This window comes from Erpetoichthys calabaricus, chromosome 11, assembly GCF_900747795.2.
Source record: "Erpetoichthys calabaricus chromosome 11, fErpCal1.3, whole genome shotgun sequence".
Taxonomy (NCBI): Eukaryota; Metazoa; Chordata; class Cladistia; order Polypteriformes; family Polypteridae; genus Erpetoichthys; species Erpetoichthys calabaricus.
Genome location: NC_041404.2, coordinates 146,588,429 through 146,604,879, shown reverse-complemented (window position 1 = coordinate 146,604,879; position 16,451 = coordinate 146,588,429). Strand labels below are relative to the sequence as shown.

The window sequence follows — 16,451 nt, the reverse complement described above, 5'->3', positions numbered from 1 at the left end:
ACCACTCAAGGGCCAGAGTCGGAGTGGTGGTGCCAAAGAAGAGTGTGTTTGGGGTGTACTGAGGACTGTGGGGGTTACAGGGAAGACGTGCCCCACAGGTGAAGAAAAACAAAAGGCCTCCGGTGTGAGTCTGTGTCGGGTCAGGCGCCTATATAGCGCCCTGTTACAGCTGCCAGCATCTGGCACACACTAATAATTGAAATCTTAAACATTACACCACAGACTCCCACCCTAAATCAGTTAGCCCTCCAACTGAGATACGTTGGACTCCTGTTACCTCCATTATCGGTGAAAATGAATGGTTGTGGTTATATTCTCTAGTGTGGCATTGCTGACACCTTACCCTGGAGCTAATGAATGACAGCTGGCAAGCAGCCCACTAGAATCCCCCTGCCGCCAAGACAAGATGCATGACATTTGGCTTGGTGTTGTCCATTTTTATATATTTAGTATCTCCATTTTAAAGGAGCATCACAGCTACTATGAAAACATATAAAACATTTCAGGTATGGCTTGTGTCATCAGAAATTAATGAACTTACAAACACAAGGCCATGTGATTTGAACAGTGCTGATACAGTTGAGTGTTCATAAAATAACAGCTAAACATACAAATTTAATAGCAGCGTCATCACATTAAGGTGCTGGGTTTGTGCGGCTCAGCTTAACATGTTTTCTTTGGAAGGTGCTTCTGTAATAAGCATTCTAGTTGCTCTTGGCAAGAACGTAGAGACTCCTGCAATGACAGATAGAAAGACTTACTAAGAAAACCTTGTCTCATCTTTTAGTTCTGAATAAACAATTCTTAGAATTTACATGGTCTTATCCAAAACTCACCAGATCAGTTGATATGATGTTTGAAAGCAACTCTACCAATGCATTGTTATCAACTTCTGGCTTAGAAATGTCTAGAAAGCGGACAGCAACCCCAATGCTTGCACACATGATCAAAGATGGCGGCCACATGATGAACTGTAGTTCTGGAAGAGAAGAAAGTGTGAGAGAACGGCAGGCCTCACTAGGCCGAACAAAGTCAAAGGCGGTTCCGTCAACTTACTGAACAGAGTCACAGCCAGTTAACTTAGTACCTGTGGTGCACACATCAGTAAAGGTGCATGCGTGCTTGCGGATCAGCTTCAGTTCATCATCTAGAAAGTTAGGAAGCCTCAGGAGGATGTGCTCGAGGTAATCATTGGGAAGAACAGGTAGAAGGTCCCACTTCAGTTTCTCCACCACATACACTTCCCAGTCCTGTCAGCACACCCACCAGAAACATCAAGCAGAGGATGACACCAGCAACATTATTCTCCAAAACTTTCTCTGAATAAACCAGTGTCTTGAGATATGATGTCCTCTGCCATTAATGTCACCCCATCGCACTTTAACATCTACTGTATTGTTAAATTACTTGTGGTTTGTATCTTTTGTACTTGCTTCAGTAACAGATGCAGTAAATCTTGTTTTTATAATTCAGAGGCTAAATAAAACTGCTGCAGGTGACACAGATTTTGGCTAATTATTTTAGAAAAATAAACCAAATGAAGAGCACCATTCTTGTATTTTGCTTTTAAAAAATTGAATCCCAGATAGCTAGACAGACAGAGTGAAAGGCACTATATAATAGATAGATAGATACTTTATTAATCCCAAGGGGAAATTCACAATTATTCAGGGGTGTCACACTCCAGTCCTGGTGGGCCGCAGTGGCTGCAGGTTTTCATTCTAACCCTTTTCCTAATCAGTGTCCAGTTTTCACTGCTAATTCATTTCTTTTCCCTTCATTTTAATAGCCCTGTTTTTAAGGATTCAGTCCTCTGAATTGATTCTTTTCTTCAGGAAATGGCGGCCCAACGTAAAATAAGACGTGAAATGAGCCAACAGATGAGCAGCTAAACTGGGTCTTCAAACTCCAACCAGTTTCTTAATGAGAAGCCGATTCTTGCTGTTAATTAAACTTCTTATTTAATTCCATGGCTTGTTGCTTCTCTCATTTCCAAAGCTGTCGATTTTTTGTTTTTTCTAAGAACACCGTGTGACAGAACCACTAGGGGGCGTGCCAGCCACCCAACCCGACACAGACAGACACGGGAGGCACACTTATCAAACACGAGTGTTTTTATTTTTCTTCACTTGTGGAGAACGTCATCCCTGTTCCCACGAACCCAAAACACAGTCTCAATGCACAAGCACAATATTCCTCTTTTCCTTCTCTCTTTTCTCCTCCACGCCAAGCTTCATCCACCTTCTACCCGACTCTGGCTACCGAGTAGTGGCTGCTGGCTCCTTTTATAGCCCACCCAGAAGTGCTCCAGGTGCTAGATGACTCATTTCCAGCAGCACTTCCAGGTGCTCATAAGGCCTCAGCAGTACCCCCTGGCGGCACCAAACTCCAACTCCCTTGAAGCCCTGCGGGACTCCGAGGCATCACTGCACTCCAGGGCATCCTGGGGGAGGTAACGATTTGGCCACACTTGCTCCCCCGGTCCTCCCAGTGTGGAGGTGTCCCGGCCGGAAAAAGGGCCCTGGCTGCATGCTACAACCATCAAGATGTTTTGGTGACCTGAGAGATCAACCTTAACGAGACCTTCACCTTTATTTTCAGATATTGTGTGATGGGCACAGGTGAGCTGGTCATGTGGCAGCTTGTTTTGGGTCTCATTATCGTTTGGGAACAAGAGACAACTAAGGGGCCTGAGTCACATCAATTAAGACTAAAGCAAAAGAAGTTAATTAGCAGCAAAAACTGGTCACTAATGAAGAAGATGGTTAGAATGAAAACCTGCAGCCACTGTGGCCCTCCAGGACTGGAGTTTGACACCCGTGATGTAGATCATGCAACATATAAAAAGGGAAAGAACTGCTAACAGAACTAAAAATCATTAAACAATAATCAGAGGCACACAGAAGGCACAGGCACAGTTAAGACAAAAATGTAGTGCAGAATACAGAAGTGTATATTAGCTGAAGCATTTATGAAAGTAACTGCCTTTGGGATTTGAGAATTGCTGAAATAATAAGTTATATACATTAGAATATCCATCCATCCATTATCCAACACGTTATATCTTAACACAGGGGTCTGCTGGAGCCAATCCCAGCCAGCACATGGCGCAAGGCAGGAACAAATCCTGGACGGGGTGCCAGCCCACCGCAGGGCACACACACACACACCAAGCACACACTAGGGAAAATTTAGGATCGCCAATGCAACTAACATGCATGTCTTTGGACTGTGGGAGGAAACCCACGCAGACACAGGGAGAACATGCAAACTCCACGCAGGGAGCGAGGGAAGCGAACCCGGGTCTCCTTACTGCGAGGCAGCAGCGCTACCACTGCACCACCCTGTATTAGAATATGCATAAATAAAAAGAAACAAAGTATTAAGTTTACCCAAAAAAATGTAAACTTAAATATGGGAAAACAGTAATTTACCTGTGCAGCAACAGCAAAGAAATGAAGATCTTCCCCTCAACCAGAGAATGAATTCCAAGTTTTAAACACTTAATGATGCTTTATGAACATATTAACAATGCATCTAGCAATACCTGAGATCTGGTAATCTACAATGGAGGTCATGAGAGGCGTAATAATTACTGTTTTTGATGAAAGGTACAATAAAGATACAATAACGATCAACAGAAGCAAGCAAGAGCGTAAATCAATAAATGTTCTGGTTTTACGTTTTCAAAAAGTAGCCTTTTTACCATTTCCAACTCTCCAAGGAAGGAAGGCACACAGAGAGGACACTGAGAAGGACAAATATAGTTACATAAATAGACTTAAACCAAATTAAACATGGCAGTAAAACAAACCAGGCTGGAATGTTGCCAAACCTTTGACAGAGTTGAGTTACTAACAATACAAAAAAAAAAAAATATACACGCGTGATTTTATAATCCTGTATTTTATATGTTTTAGCTCATTTTTGTAAGTATATGCCTATAATAGCAACAATTAAATAAGAGTTCTATTTGAGTGGAACCTGAGAGGCAAGAACAACTACAGTATGTGTGGTTAAACAAAATGGTGGGCTTTGGACCACTAGAATGTGACAGAATGAAAATAAAAGCCACAAACCAGCAGCTTCTTCCGAGTGACAGAGTTCAAGGTGAAAATGCAGATCTTTGTGGATGTCAAGGGAAGTGCATCTAGCATCTTAGAGGCAATGAAAATGCAGGCACAACCAAGTACTTGTAGGTCGCTTTTCTTAACTCCAACAGAAGACAGATACCGGTCCAGGTAGTCCATTGCCAAAGGAAACACATTACTCTCACAGTTTGCTTCCTCACATACCTATAAAGAATAAAAACACAATGTTTATACTGAAATAGGATTGTATGAAAAACCCAAGTTTTAAAAACAGGACAGTCCCGTCATTTTTTGGGATTTTTAATGCCAGACATAACGTCAGCTTTCCACTCAATTGCCCAAAGGTCTGATTATGTTGTTACACCCCAAATATTTTCTGCCCGTCTCTGTTCTTGTACTCACTAAATTAAGGCATGTGCGATACGAATTCAAAATTGCATAAATTAGCATTTTAATTTTAGTGTCACTATAGGTGAGAACCAAACATTTAGCATATTGTTAATTGTTTTCCAGGAAAAAAAAAAGATTTTTTTCATGTGAAGTTTCCCATAGAGGCGAGTTATGGCAGTGATTTGTGGTGCTGTCTCATGCATTTGCACTTGCACATGCAGTTTGTAAACTGCTACAGATAGACGCATCAGCTAAATACACACATGTAAAAGGCTAAGGAGTGGTGCTTACCATGAAGGGGCTGATGGGCTTGGGTGTCACTTTGCTAACTTACCTCTAGCATCCACCTTGCCAGGACTTGGCGCATGAAGGGAAGCAGGTCAAACTGCACAGTGCCAAAATAGTTGAATCGAGGCTGACGCTTCTGCTCCAGGGCCAGCAGGTTGAGCAGCACTCGCTCATTGTATAACTGAGTGGAGTCCCAGGGTGCTCGCAGCACCTGGCGAGGTTCTTCACTGCAGCTCTTGTCACTCAAGCTCTGATTTTCCATGCACAAAAGCTGCTCATCCATGACCTGAATAGAGACAGTCTACAGCTGGAACAGGGACATTTACTGCACCTGCAAAATATCATTACAAGAAGTGAATCAGATTTCAGTAACAGTAATGTTTCTATGGACTATCTGCACTAAACGTAATTTACCTTTTTTTATATGAGTTGTCTCACCGACGTTGACTTTCCACTCATTTCAAAATTCCTTTCAGCATAATGCTTAGCAGCACCTTCTCACAACTTGAAAACATGGCAGAGTTCAACTAGCCTCTGGGGGGCGCTCCACGCAGGCTCAATCTCCGTCGGAGCGGCTTCGACGACTTACTCTCTCCGCTCGATTTGTATTAACCCATTCCTCACGTGGGGAGGAGAGCCTTTCTCGTTCGAACAACTGACTAGGGCACACCTTCACTACAAGTGAATGGCGGCTTTAAAAGCCAGCTCTCGTTACACCAGTATGCTTCACTCTGACTACAACTATAACCAATGATATTGTCACTGGCCATGGCTGAAGAGCTCTCACTATCGTAACAAATCGCTTTCTTCGTTACGCTCACAAAGCTCGTATTCAGCTGTCCCGCTGCCGCCTCCCGTGATTCACTGCCATCCACTGGCAACTGGGAAGACGTCGTACGAGCGACATCAGGGATAGCGTTAAGGGTTTAGAGACGACTGGATCTTAAAGTCTGTTGGCAGGAATATTTCTTTGGATAAAACAACGTTTTCTTCATACCTCTTTGTTAATTTCAAGGCATGTGTGGCTCGAGGGTCGTTAGTCCGGTCGTGTTTGTGGTAGAGGCCATTGCGGATTTTTCTTTGGCGGGCATGAGTCCCGTCTGACTCCTTACTTTACTTTTATTTACGTGTTAAAACAATGCATAAATATATGGATATTGTAATAAAAACATTTCATTAAAACATTACAAGAAAAGCTGACTAATTCTCTACCAAACTATTATGATCCTGCCGTTGTGACACCACGCTTGCCTCGGAGTGAACGCCAAGCTGACTTGGTAATTCCAGGGGTCTCGACAAAAAGAAACTAAACAATGCGAAGGCAAAATCAATTCAGAACGGGGCTAATGTGAGACCATTTACGCGTATAGTTTTTCTTCTTTCTAATGTAAAAATAGCAGGCACATTTTTGATGTATGAAGAATCATTTTCCAACGTCGCTCCGCCAAGCAAATCATAAAAACTTCAAGTCCACGAAACGTTTAATTGTTCGTCAGCTCAGTTTAGTTTAATCAAAAACTTCTTACATTAGCTAAAACCGTTTTGGGAGACATTGCTGCATTAAAAGTATAAAACCTACCTTTTCCACAGCCGAACGACTCCAACGACTGCGAAATTCGACAACAATTCGATTGTTCGTGTTGAACAACTCCGCTGGGCGTGTCCTCCGGCTCCCGCTTGACGATTAAAATAAAGAGAAGAAATCTCACAGTTGATTGTGTGCATTAAAATGATTGACAGCCAATTCTGAGAACCGATTGGTTCTCACGCGACGTTTTTCTCCTATTGAATATGTTGCTATAAAAATGATTGACGGCTACCACTTCCTCAACGCTGACTTTCTTAACAAGGCTACATATCTTTACAACTACGTTCCTCGAGTAAGAAACACAGAGATAGATTGCAGGTCCACTAGCAATACGTGTGAGACGTTCCTGCCGTACAGGTATAAAAAGAGGCATAGTAGAGTTATCAAAGTCATTTTATTTAGATATTGGTTCAGATATTGGTTGCCACATCCAAGTGTGGGTTCCCAGTCTTCTACTCAGCACTCGCGTATTCTGGCCTTGCATTTGCCTGACTTGTCGCTCAGTCTGCACTTAAAGCGATTCAGTCTCATGTTGATTATTATCGCGAAAACAAACAGCAAAGGAAACGCCTAATGCCATTTTCACTTTATAAATGTGTATTTTAATTATAGAAAATGCATTGCAAAAAAATGCACGTCAGTAATATGCCCAGTACGGCATTCAGTGGAAATCGGATCACAGACGGGAAGATTAATACTGTAGTAGTCCGATGATGGGTGACGACCCAGCCTGTCAAACAGGTGCAGACTGTACTGCAATCCAAAAACGTATTTTTTTTTTACCCAGGAAGGTCATTGAATGCAGACAGAGACTCGCGGAATTTACGATGAACAGTAGTCCTCGCACAAGATATGTGGAGAGAAACAGGGCGGGACTGAGAGGAGGAGGAGGAAGATCGGGGATGACCAACTAAGAAACGGCCGAAAAAACAGCAGTGGCTATTACTGTATTTTGGGAGGTGTTTCTCATGGCCATAACAGCGGGAAGGTGTGACTTAATGAAGTACAGGTTGCGAGCTTTAATTTTAATAGAGCTCAATATTCAAAGGTCTTTGGAATTAGAGGACATAGCGGCTGCAGTCGGGGTTAACCAAAGCCCTCAAACAATGATTTCGGAAAAATACAGTAATATCTTTACCTGCCATTTTTAAATTTCTGTTATGCGCAGTTTTAGTTTAGTTTTAAAATTTTTCGATGTGCACGTTTTTTTTATTGCATCATTTTGCATTTTGTTTACTTTACTTTTTTCCTCATTTACAATTTTAAAATTCACTTTAGTCACATTTACACTTAAAAATGTTAAATGTGCTCCATAAATAGACATTGACATCTTAGTAATTTAGACTTAAAATAAGGATAATAAATTTGACCCTGTCCAAGCCCATTTGGAGGGCATCAATAGCGGGTGGTCAGTATTATTAGACTTGGGACACCTTGAGTCCCTAGAATCGCCGCTGGCTCCTAACAATGTTTTTATATTTTAAAATGAGGTGAGGTGAGTCATCGTCAAGGCCTGGGGATTGTCCCAGTAATAATTTTCACGTGAAATGTTCTACTGGGAAACTCATACACCTTTTTTTTTTCTTCTCACAGGATGTGAACTTTGCATTCATAACAAGTTTTTATTATTATTGTTATTAATGCCAAATATAATTAAACCTCTAGTTACTAAAGCCCAATCGTGCAGAGTCAGACTGTTGCCAATAATACGCACGTGCCAGACAAAGCTGGAGCTGTTAGAATGGGCGAACCAGAGCTGGATTAACCATTAAGCATATACAGTATCTACTAAGTACAGAAGCAGATGTGTTACGTAAGATTAGTTTTGAGTATTTTTTTAGTTTTTGTGTCTGTTGGAGATTTCCTCTCACATTCCCTAGATGTGTACCTGAGGCTAATTCGCTACTCATAATTTGCCAGTGAGTGAATGAGTGTGGATGTGTGAACTTGGCAGCATATCCAGGGCTGTTTCCTTCCTTGTGCCCAGTGCTGACAGGATAGGCTCTGCCCGACACCTCATTCCAAAATTTGATGAAAAACCTTTCAGAATGAATGCACTATATGTATGTACTTCATCCCATCCATCCATCCATATTCTAACCCCATTTGTTCGTGGGGAAGCTGGAACCTATGCCAACAAGTATCGGGCGCGAAACAGGAACAGTCCTAGGACATGACAACAGCCATTCGCTGGGCGAACACACACACACACACACACACACACACACACACACACACACACACACACACACACCGCCAATTCTACCAACCTGCGCGTTTTCGGAATGAAAAACAGTTCTGTACAGTGGACGCATGTTGCCATCTAGTGGACATTTTGCACAACAACTGGTGTTAAATGTCGCGCATTCTATACATTACGAAATGAACGCACAGTTAGATAGATAGATAGATAGATAGATAGATAGATAGATAGATAGATAGATAGATACTGTATTAATCCCAAGGGGAAATTCACATACTCCAACAGCAGCATACTGATACAAAAACAATATTAAACAGTAATAAAAATGCAGGTATAACAGACAATAACTTTGTATAATGTTAACGTTTACCCCCCCCCCCACCCCCCCCCCGGTGGAATTGAAGAGTCGCATAGTGTGGGGTAGGAACGATCTCCTCAGTCTGTCAGTGGAGCAGGACGGTGACAGCAGTCTGTCGCTTAAGCTGCTCTTCTGTCTGGAGATGATCCTGTTTAGTTTGAAGCATTTATTATACAGTTATTGTTTAATTGAGTTGTAATGGAAACGCTCCACTCATCCATTTTTGCACCCACTTCATCCAGATCGGGAGTTTTTTTTTGAGTCTTATTTGCACATTTAATTTTCAACACTGTAGTACCTGTAGTAGGATGTTACCGTGTTAGCCATTATGGATGAAATGAGAAGTCAAGGAAAATGCCACCTCTTATCGGCTAACTAAAAAGATTACAATATGTAAGCTTTTGAGGCAACTCATGCCCCTTCTTCAGGCCTGAAGAAGGGGTCTGAGTTGGCCGAAGAAGGGGCCTGAATTGCCTGGAAAGCTTGCATATTGTAATCTTTTTATTTAGCTAATAAAATGTGTCATTTTGCTCAATTTTCAACTCTGAAAGAATGAGACTCGACACCAGGTAGATTGTGTCACACTGTTGCAGTTTGGCATTGTGGAAATGTAAAAAACTTGCGATTTATTTAAATTTTTATCAGATTCTCTTATATAATAAATTGACCCTACCCACAACTCTGAACTAAACTTATCTAAATTTTAAAGCTATGAGGCACCTTTCATCTTGGTCTCAAACCACATTCCACTTTCACGGCACATAACAACTAGATGTGCTAGTTGTGTAAGACGGGTTGAAATCTAAGCAATCAACATACTGTAGACCTCAATCTATTTAGCATTGACATTTGCACTGTGCCATATATTGGAATGTATTTTGCAACATTAGTGCTGCTTTTACGAATCCTACACCAAATGGCATACAACAAAGACAGCAACCGGACAGACAAACAGATACACAGATACTTGTCCTTTTATTAAGGTGGATAAGCTGTGCTACCCATCTAAGATGGGTTGAAATCCAAATACTCAACATATACCTCAGAGTATCCAGCATCATCCATTGGATTTTATTTTGTAAGTCATGCATTGCATTTTTCATTCCAACAGACAGCATATCCCAAACATTCGCTGTTATAAAACAGATGGTGCATCACAAACATTTGCTGTAATAAACTGTGTTTTGTAATTCATGTAGTAATAAAATACATTGCATTTTTATTTCAACAGACAGCGCATCACAAACATTAGCACTGCTATCATGAATCGCATACCACATTGCATATAACAGAGACATAACAACCGGACAAGCACAAACACATACGCCAACACTTGTCTTCTTATTAAGGTGGATTGAAATTATGTGTTCTATGTATAAAATGGGAAAATTATTAAGGGGGATTTAGCTTGTTTAAGCAGTAGCAAATGCATTCCTGGGCTGTTACAATGTCTGTCTCATTTATCTTTTTGGAAAGGTGCTATATAAAAATTGATTGCATTGTTTATGCGCGTTAGTAGAAATCAGCTGCCGTTTATTTTTCAAGTCATAAAATATCACCACAAGGTGGCAGTGTACAGTAAATAATGCAGCTTTGATTTGCGGCAGTTGCTGTCTGGGCGATAGAGCAATTTACTCCAAGGATCTGGCGCCGCTTCGGTGGGCTGGCGCCCTGCCCGGGGCTTGTTTCCTGCCTTGCGCCCTGTGTTGGCTGGGATTGGCTCCAACAGACCCCCGTGACCCTGTAGTTAGGATTGGGATAGGGTTGGATAATGGATGGATGGATCTGGCGCCATAGGTTAACTGGCGCCCAGTCCACGGCTGGATCGGCTCTAGGCTGAGGCCGAGTTATCACCAAGACTCATCCAATCCACGCTCCGCTCTTCTTTTTATTGTCACTTACAGCGCGTTGCGGGTAATATACGTACATCACCACTGTCTTCAGCCCCCCCCCCCCCCAAAGGAATACCCGTTCAACCAATTATTAGTTCTTACTGGAACCTTCATGTGGATAGTTCTTTATGCAACCAAGAACCAACGCTATGGCATTGCTCTGAAGAAACGTTTTGGCATCTTTATTTTTTAAAGTGTGGCTGTACATCTCCTACGCGTCGGTTCAGTAATTAAGCCACCCAGAACCACTTCTCAGAGACGAAGCTGTGTTTTCCCTTAAAATATTGTACAGTTGGCAGCTAACACCCTTAAGTTTAATTAAATAGATGTCATATTATTGCTATTTGTGAAAACCAACACTTTAGCACAAGCTGGAAACCCAGCTTTTTTCCTACTGAATGTTTTGAATTAGTGTCATATTAAATTTCCACCTCACATTTGAGGGCTTATGTCTAAACTAAACTGCAGCGTTACACACCCTTTATTACTCGAGGACCGAATTCTTTGGCATCCCATTCAAACTGAAGGTGGCATGGAAATGAGTCCAGTGTTCAGGGTTCAAATGTTGTGCTTAGTTCTTCCTATTTATTTAAGTATTTCAATCCCACAAGCTGATGAATGTGCATGTCAGGCGAATTGGCTTTTCTCTATTGACCTCAAATATATGCGCGTATGGCCCTGTGATGGACTGGTGCCCATTCCTGCCTTGCACCCTCGTTATGCTGCAGCCTTATGTGATATTTCAGTTTTTTATTTTTTAATAAATTTGTAATTTAAAAAATTTTGTCATTCTGCAGTATTGAGCGTTGCTTGATGAGGGGAAAAAATATTTTAGCATAAGGTTACAACACAACAAAATGTGCAAAAAGTGAAGGGATCTGAAGCCATTGTATGGGCTCTGTTGTTAGTCACACATTCCAGCATGGATTTAAACCAACTCTTACCTATCATGACTTCATCTCGATGTGCTCCAGCCTCCACTTGAGTCAGGCTGAATAGAGACCATTGGTGGATAGCTGTTTTCAGGTCTCTCCAGAGATGTTTAATCAGGTTCAAGTCTGGGTTCTGACAGGGTCACTCAAGGACATTCATGGTGTTATCATTGACTAATTCTTTTGAGAGGTGACGTCAGAGGCCCGAGAAACTCCAGAGAGGAAGTCAATCAACTCATTGCCTGGTGTGGAAAAAACAACCTGGCACTGAATGTCAACAAAACAAAAGAGATCATCGTTGACTTCAGGAGAAAGCACATGCCACACCGAACACTTACAATCCATGGAAACAGTGTGGAGTCAGCGAGAAGCACCAAGTTTCTAGGAGTGCACATTTCAGATGACCGGACATTGACCACAAATACCACTTCTCTTGTCAAGAGAGTACAACAGCGACTGTATTTTCTCCGAAGGCTGAAAAGAGCAAACCAGAGGCAGCAACATCTCAGTTTGGTATGGTAGCTGCACTTTCACTGAACAGAAGATACTTCGAAGAGTGGTGAGGACAGTGGGAGAAAATCATCGGGTCCTCACTCCCATCTGTTCAAGAATCACTCTACTCACTTTCCCAGAGCAGATCCATTAAGATCATAAAAGATCCCACACACCCGGCACATGGGCTGTTTGAACTTCTGCCCTGTGGAAAACGTTACCGCAGTATGCACTGCAGAACAACCAGATTTAACAGGAGCTTCTTCCCCCAGGCCATCAGAATACTAAACTCTGTTAAATAACCTTTGTCCTTTTGCTCTCTTACTTACTGTGGACTTTATTACCACAAATAGGTCTCAAGTTTACATTATATTGTATTGTAATATCATACAATATTACATTGTCTGTATTGTATATATTATGTATTGTCCCAGATGGATGGGGACCCTACCCAGCCGGGACGCCTGGATGGTCCCCATGATGGACAATACCTCCCCTGGGCCACGAGGGGGCAGCCGCTCAGGTCTGCTTATGGGCCACTGGACCGGAGCTGGGACACTCATGCCTACCGGAGGACGTGGCCACCACCAGGGAGCACCCAGTCGGTTGTGTAGTCCTGGATGGCAGCACTTCCACCACACCAGGAAGTGCTGCCGGAAGAATTCCCAGGGGCACCCGGAGTGCTTCTGGGGGCTCTCTTGACACTTCCGCCACACCAGGAAGTGTCGTGAAGGAGAGCACCTGGAGCTCATCCGGGTCAGCATATAAGGGACCGCCTCCCTCCAAAAGCTGAGCCAGAGTTGGGAGGAAGGAGACAAAGCTTGTGTGGAGGGGAGAGGAGGTCAAAAGGAGAAAGAAGAAGAGAAAGAGAAGAAGAAAGAGTGTTGGAGGAAGGCATTGTGGTGCTGTAAGAAAATAAAAGAAGTGTGTTTTGGACATTCTGGTGTCTGTCTGTCTGTGTCTGTGGGTATGCTTTCCACAGTATAAATATTGTATCCATTTAGTGCAAAATCACAATCACTGTGAAACGATGTGCAATATTTTCTTTCATATTATATTTCACCCACTGACTGGCTTACATTTATACAGTATATATCTTTTGTTTTTATTGTTTGTACTGTGCTGCCTTGTGCTGTCTTATCTACTTTCTGTGTAAGAAGTGAAATGTTTGTAATGTCTGTACGTTGTCTTTTATACGCTTGTCTTTTATGTCTGCACATTGAGCCTGGAGAAACGCAATTTCATTCAGCTATGCATCCGTTGTTGTACTGTTGTATGGTATGAATGACAATAAAGTTCACTTACTTTTGTTCAGCCTTCCCTCGTCCCTGACTAGTCTCCCAGTCGCTGAAAAACAACCCCCCAGTTTGATGCTGCTGCCACCACCATGCTTCTCCGTTGGCATGGTATTGCACAGGTGATATGCATTGCCTGGTCTCCCCCAGACCGGAGGCTAATCTTGACTTTCACAGTCCAAGAGTCCTTTAGGTGCCATATGCAAACACCAAGAAAGCTTTCCATTTTAACTGAGGAGAAGTTTCTATCTGTCCACTCTGTCATAAAGACCAGATTAGTGGACTGTTGCAGTGGTGGTCTTCTCAAAGCTTCTCCCATGTCCACATACATTCTCTGGAGCTCTGTCAGAGTGACCACCAAATTTTTCGTCACCTTTCTTACCAAGGCTCTTCTTCCCTGATTGCTCAGTTTGTCCAAGTATCAAGCGCTAGGAAGAGTCCCGGTTGTACCAAACTTATTCCATTTAAGAATTATGAATGCCACTGTCCTCTTGGGAATCCTCAATTCCCCAGACATGTTTTTGTAGCTTTCCCCAGATCTGTACCTCGATACAATCCTGCCTCTAAGCTCTGTAGGCAATTGCTTTGGCTTTATCACTTGATATATGCTCTGATACACACTGCCAGCCATGAGATTTTCTGTAGACAGGTGTGTTCCTTTCATGGTCATGTCCAGTCAAATATGCTGATCACAGACAAACATCTCAATGATGATCAATAGAACAAGGAGCACCCAAGCCAGATTTCAAGCATTATAGTAAAAGGTCTGAATACTTAGGTCAAATGTGAGATTTCAGTTCTTTATTTTCAATAAAATAAAACTTCTTAAATGCAGTTTTCACATTTTCATTCTGGGATATTGAGTGTTGCTTGAAGTGGGGAAAAAAATGAATTGAAATGATTTTAGTACAAGGCAAGAAATAATTAGAATGATCCAATTACAAGTTAATTTGTAGGGGTTATAATAGAATCTTCAATTAACTATGCACTAATATATAGGCAGACATTTTAACATAACTAGGAAAATACTTGTATCAATTTAACATAACCTAATGAAGAAATGGCTTTTAGACCACTGAAGCCCCCATCTAGCAAACATGGCTAAGCTGCTGATGCACATTCATGCAGTTTGACACCACACACCTCTAACACATCACTGCCAACATCTCACCAGACTCCTGATGGTGCGGTTTATTTCTTCTACAATATATTAGTGCCCTTAGTGCAAGGGAGCTACTGTATATAAAACATGAAAAAGTAACACTGCCCTCTGCCTGGCTCTGTGGCCAAAAGCATTTTACCTAAAGTCTGACATTATTAAACCTGCAGATTCCAGCAAACACTTCCAGTTTTGCAGTGCTTACATAATATTTTTCTGCAAACATTTCTTTTTTTTTTTTTAATGACACATATGAAAATATTGATGCACAACACCATGACTTCTTACAATGGTGATTCTCAAAGATGCCGATTTAAGTGTTGATTTCAGCAGGTTCAATGCCCAGGAAAGAGGAACACCAAGTGTAAATGCTGAGGCATCTGCTACGAGAGCCCTGGAGGTCTCCATTTGAAAAACTGTCTGGGAAATTTGATTTATTCTCCTCACAGGGTATAAGGTCAGAATACTTAAAAGCACTTTAATGCAAGAGCAGTGGACCCCAAAATTAACTCCCTTCTGGCACTACACATCATGCTTCATTTTTAAATCCAATGGCGGTGGCCATGACTGTGGCATACATGAATTTCAAGTGGAAAGGATACGAGTGACTAAAGAAAAGTACCAGTTGTGCAATCACAACAAAAGTAAACTGGACGGAAATTAGAGAAAGATGAGATGACAACATAAAGAAGATGGGTGATAGCACATGTCAACATTCTGAGGCAAACAGTAGGCAGAGAACTCCAGGTTTCAATTGATTTGTTTTATTAAAAATATATTATGAAGTACAAACAGCAAGGTAAAAAGTATAAGTAACGCAATGCAGTTCTGAAGTGTGAAGACACAAGAAATGCAAGCAGCACTACAAGGGTGTGACGATGTGACCAGAAGAATATAAAGCCTGGCTATGCTAATTATCAGGATACCCCAACATAAAAGTCTTCAATGCTGAACTACAGGAGATCTGACAGCAGCTAACACCCTTAAGTTTCATTAAAAAGATGTCATATTATTACTATTTGTGAAAACCAAATAGCACCACCAGCGAGTGGCTTTATGTGGGCTTTAAATAAATATTATCAGTGAGAACTGCCTCCCACTTTTCCAATTGCGACATGAGTGTCTGACTCCAGTAATTTGATGTGTTGCTTTTCTCAGTATGATTACTGGCAGAAATGTTAGGACAGCAGCTGAATTATCTGCCTGGCTCTGTCAGTCATCTCTTCAGAATCGTCGTGGTCCCGGACGACAGATTCAGCTTTGCTCACGGTTGTGGCCCGGGCACTGCCCTGCAGCCCTTCCAGATATTCCAGCAACACAGCAAAGTCTTCATCAGGTACCTGGAAGGGGAGTGAGGGTGGATTAGTAATGGCAGAGGTCTGGGGTGCAAACTCCTTCAGGCCCAAGTGTACCCATTTCAATTAATAACATGTGCCCTGTAGTATTTAAAAAGACTAGAAACTTTCTGTGCCTACGGAACTGAATCTTTCACTTGTAAGTGTGGAGATGTTTGCAAATGGAAATAAAGAAAACCATACTTTTTTTTTTTAGCAGTAAACATGTAATCTTTATTTATGAGCTTTGCTAATCATATTATTTTCTTATCTGATGTTGCCTGGAAAGTGGAAAGATGAATGGTAAGAAGTCAGTCCATCATTATCGAACCCGCTATATCCTAATACAGGGTCACGGGGGTCTGCTGGAGCCAATCCCAGCCAGCACAGGGCGCAAGGCAGGAACAAGTCCCGGGCAGGGTGTCAGCC

General features: G+C 42.0%; 2 protein-coding genes across 4 annotated transcripts in view; both read right to left on the bottom strand.

Moving 5' to 3' along the window:
* Positions 1-273: 273 nt before the first annotated feature.
* LOC114661130 (G1/S-specific cyclin-D2-like) lies at positions 274-6,379 on the bottom strand. 2 transcript variants are annotated; one of them, XM_028814279.2, is made up of 6 exons: positions 6,349-6,379; positions 4,816-5,100; positions 4,080-4,295; positions 1,088-1,250; positions 837-979; positions 274-735 (listed from the first exon to the last, which is right to left on the bottom strand). In XM_028814279.2, the coding sequence occupies exons 2-6, from the start codon at positions 5,050-5,052 to the stop codon at positions 664-666; spliced, it is 831 nt and encodes a 276-aa protein (XP_028670112.1). In that variant the 5' UTR covers positions 5,053-5,100; positions 6,349-6,379; the 3' UTR covers positions 274-663. The 2 variants fall into 2 exon arrangements, with proteins under 2 accessions (XP_028670112.1, XP_051789564.1); XM_051933604.1 differs by lacking the exon at positions 6,349-6,379 and having other exon boundaries at positions 4,816-5,313.
* Positions 6,380-15,436: 9,057 nt separating this feature from the next.
* LOC114661128 (uncharacterized protein C7orf50 homolog) overlaps positions 15,437-16,451 on the bottom strand; it is a 283,803-nt gene continuing 282,788 nt past the window's right edge. For both annotated transcript variants that reach the window (XM_051933680.1, XM_051933681.1), the window contains 2 exons: positions 15,728-16,028; positions 15,437-15,662 (listed from right to left, as the gene is read on the bottom strand). In XM_051933680.1, coding sequence (XP_051789640.1) covers positions 15,867-16,028 — 162 coding nt within the window. In that variant the 3' untranslated portion in view covers positions 15,437-15,662; positions 15,728-15,866. The remainder of the gene's footprint in view (positions 15,663-15,727; positions 16,029-16,451) is intronic.